At 48.9% G+C, this 8046-nt stretch overlaps 1 protein-coding gene across 1 annotated transcript in view; it reads right to left on the bottom strand.

The window, feature by feature from the left end:
• Positions 1-8046, bottom strand: part of PRDM11 (PR domain containing 11) — a 47352-nt gene that overhangs the window by 19908 nt on the left and 19398 nt on the right. Inside the window, exon 4 of the mRNA XM_008577557.1 lies at positions 4768-4835. Coding sequence (XP_008575779.1) covers positions 4768-4835 — 68 coding nt within the window. The remainder of the gene's footprint in view (positions 1-4767; positions 4836-8046) is intronic.

Here is an 8046-nt window from a genome sequence, read left to right on the forward strand (position 1 = left end):
CCTTTGTAGGTTTAAAACGCAGCTCTGTCTTTCCAGCTCCCAGCACAACTCCTGGCACGGTAATGCTCGATAAATATTCTAGAATGAATGCATGAAAAGGGGGTGGAGACGAGACAGCAAGGGGAGAAGGAGGGGAGAATGGAAAGAGGGGGCGCCTTTGTAGGTTTAAAACGCAGCTCTGTCTTTCCAGCTCCCAGCACAACTCCTGGCACGGTGATGCTCGATAAATATTCTAGAATGAATGCATGAAAAGGGGGTGGAGACGAGACAGCAAGGGGAGAAGGAGGGGAGAATGGAAAGAGGGGGCGAGACAGAGAACACAGGAAGGAGAAAGAGAAGGAAGGCTGGGAACAGGCAGGAGGAGACAGGCGGGGGGGACAGGTGATACTCACAGCTGGTTGAAGGGCTGTCGGTGCCATCCAGTTCTGCCTGGGGGAAGCTGTGCCCGGACCGGGCTGTGAGCAGCGCCGACTCAATGGCCCTCTCATGGGCAGTGAGCACGATGGTGGGGACCCGGCCTCCGGCTCCAGGGCCCGACAGGGATTGCTGCATGAAGGCCAGCTTGTCCTTGGTCCTCCGCTTCATGTCATCCCATCTGTGCTTAATGTCCTTGACGGAGCGGGGGACCTGGCTGACGGAAGTGATTTTCCGAGCTATGCCTTCCCAAATCTTGTCCCTGTCAGCATGGGACAGCCGCATGGTCTCCCTCCCAAAGAGAACTGCTTCGTGGTGGGTCACCTCCGTGACCAGAATGTCCAGCTCCTCCTTGGAGAACTTGGGCTTCCTCTTACGCTCGGCCAGGGGCGCCGCCACGGTCCTTGGGTTGAATATCCCACAAAGCACAATTGGGTAAATGACCGTCAACGTGGGTGGTCCTTCTCCTTCCTAATTGCTGGCCCCCAGCTGGGGAGCCAGGAGGCATTTGGGGCAACCTGGCCCCCACCACACCCTTCTCCTACTGCGAGGTCCCTTCCACTACTCCTCGGAGGGGAGGGTGGGAAGAAGAGACGCGGCCTTAGTGGGTGGGAATGGTGGACTCAGACTCGGATGCCTGCAGGGCAGTTTAAGTTCATTTAACCTTTCCCACCTCATTCTCCCCATCCGAAATGGTAATAACAACCACACCAACCTCTCTCAGGGGTTGTTACTAAAGAGAGAAAGGCATAATGATGTAAAATCAAAGAGCTTTAAAGCCCTAAAAAGGAATAAAGGATACTTACTGGGGTTAGGATTAGACCATTGCCTCCATGAAGTGATATTTACATAAAGCCATGTAGCTGAATGAATGGCTTGGAGAAAGAATACTTAACCAGGGAGACTATTTACAATTGGCTGATGATGTGTGGCATCGCTGGTGATGCCCATAATTAGGGTGTATTCACAGAAAGCTTATTCTGTCATATAGCTCTCTTCCCCTTACTCGTCTGTCAGTCCCTGTCCCCCAAGTCCCCATCTGTGAACATATGCAGGAAAAATAGGCTCCCCTCCCACAGAAGTACTGCCAGCAGCTCCTTTTGGGGTTGGGCTGCTGTGGTTTTCTGGTGGAATTTGAGGAGCCCACAAGCATCCATTGGAAGACAAGTTCCACTCTGATGGATGGGGCAATGGGCATGGTACAGCCCTTCCATCTGACCTGGCACCTTGCTCTGGCTTTGAAACTCGATTTCTCTGCATTGTGGTTCTGTACACCCTTTAACTAGTGCTAAAAGGTTCAAAAGATGCCCCCAAGAGAGGACACCAAGGTATGGAGGGCAACCTGGAGCTTGATTCACTCCTCTGCCTGCTTCCAAACCACAGCAAGAGGCCAGTGGTACCAGGATCCTTCAGCCTCACCTCCCCAACCTACTCACCCACAACACCAGGGTCCAGAAGCTGGGGAGGGACAGGCTGGGGGCTTTGCCAACCAGCTGGACAATGGCAAGGCCATGAGCCTTGAACTCAGACAGACCTGGGACTAGACCTCGGGCAAGCTGCAGTATCTCTGTAAACACCGTTTCCTTCTCTGTGAAACTAGGGTAATCATTCTCACGCCACATCCCAGGGCAGTCAGGGGGATTTAATGTGGGTTTCTCAATCTCGCTACTACTGGCATTTGGGGCTGGAAAAATTCTTTGTAGGGGGGAGGGGTGTCTTTGGCTTCTACTTGATAGAAACCACTAGCATCCACCCGCAGAGTTGTGACCACCAAAAACATCTCAAGGCTTTGCCAAATGCCCCCAGGGACACAAAACAGCTCTGGTTAAGAACCACCACAACTAGCCTTAAGGCTGCCATAAAGTCCAAACTCAGAACGTGAGTGCCCATTCCCTCCCTGGTTCACACCTGTTTTATAAAGAAACTGACTCCATTCGATCATCTCCAAGTCCCTAGGGTATAAGTAAGTAAGTAAGCAAGTAACAGTGTCTGCAGATTAGAAGAACTGTACAAATGGCAGATGTACATGAAGGGGAAAGGAGAATTCCCAGGATAAACTGGCTTTCTCCATGGCCATGAACCACACTCCCAAACCCAACTGGCTCCTTGAGTCTTCATGAGAATGAGGCCTGCCAGCTGTGACTACCCGGGCACCATCTAGGATCAGGACAGGGCTGGGAGCAGGAGTAGGACAGATGCCAGGCTAGCAATGGGGTAGTAGCAGAACCACTCCATCAGTGCCCACCCAAGGCCCAGAAAGCCACGCTGCACCTGGTCCCTTGAACACAGGCAGAAAGAATGCTGGCCAGTAAGTCCAGAGCCACAGGTTCAAATCCTCGCTAGCAATGGGGTAGTAGCAGAACCACTCCATCAGTGCCCACCCAAGGCCCAGAAAGCCACACTGCACCTGGTCCCTTGAACACAGGCAGAAAGAATGCTGGCCAGTAAGTCCAGAGCCACAGGTTCAAATCCTTGTTCTGCCACTGTGGCATGAAGATTAGTGCCAAGCAGTCGTTCTCAACACTAGTGGCACATCTGAATCACTATGGAGAGCTTTAAAAATACCAATGCCCAGGGTCCATACCCAGCCAATTAAGTCAGAACCTCTGGGGTGCCAGACGATGGCTAAGTTAGTTCAGATGATGAATCTTCTTCTTTGGGGTGTCGTAAACCCTTGTCCCCAAGATGAAATATCAAAGATAGATGGAAGAATGGAACAGACTCAGCTCTATGGGCTGAAGCTCCTGGAGCCTTGAATGCCACAGTGCAGAAGAGCCTGATGCCAGAATAGACTCAGACACACGCTCGTCTGCCTGCCTAGAGGCAGACTGGAGCAACAGGGGAGCAGCAGGAGCATGAGCTGGGGGTCTGACCTGTGCAGCCCATCAATGGCTGGTCTGAACGCCTTGTCCCCACTTGCTCACAGTGTCCCAAACAAAACCCTGACCCCTTGGAAGGCACATGTCAAAGCCCCTCCCCTTTCATCTGGGCCCTTGCAGCACGTCTGTGCCTCCATTCAACAAGCGCATTAGAAAACATCACTTTTGTGGTGGTCCTGGACCCGGCGGGGGTGGGGAGGGCACAGGAGGAGCAGAAAGAGGCAGTTAGGAGTGTCCACCCACCCTCTGGGGGCCATTTCAGGGCAATTCTGAAAGAACATGTGAAAGGGGGATGGGGGAAGCAAGGGCTGCCCCCCTCTGGGGCCTCTGCTTCTGCACCTGTTAAATGGCAGTAAGAACAGCAGCCCCAGCAAATAAGAGGATGAACCCTGCAGAGCTCGGGGAGGTGTAAACCGCAGCTCAGCCGATCAGGAGCCCGGGTGGGCATTGAGTCCACCAGGAAGGGCACAGAGGACCTTGTCACGGATTCCCCACATCCAACCAGTTTCTCCCCATTTGCTCAGAAAGTCTGAGAGTTTAAATACAGCAAACCCCTCTTAGGATGGCCCTAACTGCCCTCCCACCAAGCACGATCACTCTTCCACGCCCAGCCCCCAGTATCCACGGGTCATGGAACTGCACAGACGCCGACAGAGGGCCCAGGTCCGTAGTGTGGCTGTACCCCTGGTGGGGTCCAACCATCAGACGCCTCCCTTCCTTGCCAACCCAGACCCAATTCCCCAGTCACTGCCCCAGGGGAGAAAGGCCACCGGGGAGGGCAGGGAGCAAGTCTGATCCTCCTCCCTGCCCAGACACCCCCCACAGGACCCTAGCACACAGGCCAGTAGCACCTGGCTGAGCCCGTGCTTCTAGGATCAGCTCAGCCACCTCTCAGTGACCCTGGGCCAGTTTCCTGCTCTCTCAGGCAGGCTTTTGAGGATCCTTCTGGCGCAAACTTCTCTCCTCAACACTGGACCTGGGTAAAACTACTCCTGAAAGTACTCAAGCCCAGGCAGGAAGCACTGTTGAAAACTGGGCTAGAGACTTTGCCAGAGCCTCCTGCTCCATGGGGGCCATTTAAACAACTGCTGGGGCTGCAGTGGGGTGATTCCTGCAGCCTTCCAGCAGGAGTCTGTCCTGTAAGAAGGTGTCACAGTCATAGGTAGAGCGACACTCTCCCCCTCCTCCCCAGGAATGCTGCCAGGCGCCTGGGGCCTGGCACTCCAGACACACTGGCTAGTATGCAGCCTCTAGGGGTCCCTGCAATCCACCAGCCTGGCCAGGTCTCCTCCACAGCCCCCTGATGGAAGCCTGGGGAAACAGAGCCAGACATGTCCCAAACCCTGCAATCGGCAGTCCTGGAGCCTTCAGGGGCCTCCACCACCAGAGACCCCCTAGGCCCAACACACTCCCTTGTCCTCCATTCCAGAGACCAGGGCAGGCTCCTGGGAAACCAGCAGAGAACAGGACTCACCTCATCCAATTGGCTTTAGTCTCGTCTGACCCATCTATAGACTTGTAGCGGTTGTTCTTGTCCACAATCTGGAAGACAGAGAGACAGTCTAGAATGGGCCAGCCTAGAGGGGGTTCTCAGGTCCCTGGGCTCCTTCCCAAACCCAGGGCCCTGGGCCTGGCCCCCATCTGCTACCACACCGCCCTTTCTCTGCCCTACAGTGGTCTCCACAGCTACATGACTAAAACCCAAGCTGGGGTCAGGAATCCTTGCTACCTACCCTCTACCCATTCCCATTCTCCTAGAGACACTGGAGGACACATGAAACCCTTCACATGTGATTTGAATTCCTGGGAGATGGGAGGCAGATGGATGGGACCATCTTCCTCCTCTGTCTTGACGGAATAACAGCAACATGGTCCAAGAGCAGCATTCCCAATAGCCTTGTGCTACAACAACAAAAGCTAAATCTGGTCCTTCTTCTGTCTCTATAGTTTCTGTGGGAGACAGAGGCTATCCCTGGGTGACTGGGCATATGTGACTTGAGAGGACTCCTCTTCTCTCCAACCTTTACATGTTCAAGAGCTCAGGGTTTGGGGCTGGGCCACTTTCTCTTCACTAAAAATGTCTTCATTTCACCATCAGTCTGGAATCAGCATTCAGTTGGGTATGGAATTCTAGGCTGATTAAATTTTATTTTCTTTCAATATGTTGAAGATTGCCAAAAAGACTACCATAGACTCAAAAGCAACCTACTGTTAGTGTAATGTTGTTCTTTTGAGGGCAATCTGTTTCAAATAAATTTTAAGACTTTCCCTTTATTCTTGATTTTCTGCAGTTTGACTATGTGGTTTTGAAGTAGAAAATTTACTTTTTTAAATGCTCCTCATTACCTGATGAGCACTTTCAAACTGAAGACATATCTCTTTTTAAGTTCTGGAAAATTCTCAGCCATTATGCTGAGTCATTTTCTTCAGTCTCTTCTGGTAGAATTTCTATTAAACATATATGGGAGTAGCTCGATCTATCCTCCAGGTCTTTTAACTACCCGATCATATTTTTCTCCCTTTATCTTTCTGGGCAGTCTCTGGGAAAATTCCTTAGAACTGTCTTCCAATTCAATAATTCTCTCTTTCATTGTGTCCAGTCCAGAGTTTCTCCTGTCTACTGAGGTTTTTCCTTTCTTTCTTTGCTTCCTTTTTTAATGAGTACCTTTAATTTAATGAATACTTTCATTCTCAGAATTTTTAATTGGTCCTTTTTCAGATCCATCTTTTTTAAAAATTCTGCCTCTTTTTGTTTCATAATAACATGTTCCTTCCTTTTCCTTTTCTAACAGCTTTATCGAGGCATAATTGTTTGATAAGTCTTGCCCAATGAGCTAGATCAAGGTTGGATCTGAGGACTTAGCCACCTCCCAGGCCTAGACGCCTAACTAACCTCCCTGACGCCATTCTCAACCCTCCACCAATTCTCTTCAAAGCATCTGAGTACTCTTTTATCCATGTAAATCAGATTATGTCTCTTTCTCTCGTCAGCTCGAGATGGCATCCACTGCATTTATAGTAAAATTTGTACTTATGGTTGTAGCTTTCAAGGCCCATATGACCTGGTCCCTGCCCCTCTCTACAACTTACCCTGGGGTCCCCCCTTCACTTTTCTGCAGTCATAATGCTCTAAGAGTGAGCCTTAACACTGGTCAGTTCTACTGCCTAGAACCTCTTTTCCCTATTCTTAAAAAATAATAATCTTGAAATAGTTCCAGCATTCAGAAACTAGAAAGAATAATGTAGCTGACAACCCTGTATCCATCAGCTAGAGGCAACAAAAAATAACACCACTTATGTTTGTCCCAGACCTCTCTCTCCTTTTGCTTCAAGAAAATAGCAAGATGCAGCTGAAGACTCTCTCTGCCTCCAACTCTTTCTCCTCCCCTTCCTCCCACCAAGGGTAACTACAATCCTGAAGCTGGGAGTGGGGAAGCCTTTCCAGTTTTACCACCTGAGGATTTTTCTAAGAACAATGGACAGAACTGTTTTGCATGCTTGTAAAGTTTACAGAAATGCATCCAGTGAACATATGCTTTTTAAACTTTTTTCTAAGCTCTGGATGCCTGGTCCCTTTTTATCTTTTGGGTCTCAGATTATGTCACTTCCATAGAAGAAGCTCTTCCGGACCTGAACCTAAAGTGAGTTCTCTCCTGCCATATGCAACCTCCACACCCTTAGCCTCCCATAGCATCATTTCTAGTACACCATCCTGTTAATTCCTTTGAGAGCCCTAATTACAGGGAGCACTTTTGTTGTTGATGGTGTTTATTTATTTGTTGATTTGTCAGTCAACAGTTTCCCTAAGTTAATGATGGCAAAGCACATGGCTACCCCATTCACAATGGTGGCCCTGATTCCTAACACAGCACATGGCACACGGTGGAATATTGGTCGAATGAACAAACCATTAGATGAAGATCCTTTTAAGTAAAAAGCAAGTTAAAGAAAAAAATCATATAATGTTATATTTTAGTAAAAACAAAATGAGTGACGTGCCGAAGCCAGCTGGTACTGACTAATGAGGGCTGACTTTTAAATTTTCAGGACTTTTGTGAACCGGTTATTAAATACAGCCATTATCAAAAATTAAATAATGTAAACTTAAAACTCAATAAATCATATATTTTTAAAGGTAACAAATATACAAAACTTACCACTCCGAAGCCAGCTGGTACTGACTAATGAGGGCTGACTTTTAAATTTTCAGGACTTTTGTGAACTGGTTATTAAATACAGCCATTATCAAAAATTAAATAATGTAAACTTAAAACTCAATAAATCATATATTTTTAAAGGCAACAAATACACAAAACTTACCACTTCTTGATTATTTTACTCCATGTTACTATTATCTATGCTCTTAAGAGTATCAGCATTTATGGTATCTGTGCAGTAGAAACACCATATAATAGGTGCTACCTCATATTTCTTCCCAACTCCATGCTGATTTCATGTTAGCAGCTTGAAATCAGCCATGGTGGGAGCATCTACACCATGGACATCAACACGTACCTCCACACCCGCACCTCACCACTCTCACCAGCAGGTTGCTGCACGTTCGCAACTCCATGCTGATTTCATGTTAGCAGCTTGAAATCAGCCATGGTGGGAGCATCTACACCACGGACATCAACACGTACCTCCACACCCGCACCTCACCACTCTCACCAGCAGGTTGCTGCACGTTCACCAGCAAGCACACCACTATGCACGTGTTCATATGAGCGTAGAAAGTCTAGGAGATACATCT

The sequence above is a fragment of the Galeopterus variegatus genome, unplaced genomic scaffold (assembly GCF_000696425.1).
Source record: "Galeopterus variegatus unplaced genomic scaffold, G_variegatus-3.0.2 Scaffold1538, whole genome shotgun sequence".
NCBI classification, from domain to species: domain Eukaryota; kingdom Metazoa; phylum Chordata; class Mammalia; order Dermoptera; family Cynocephalidae; genus Galeopterus; species Galeopterus variegatus.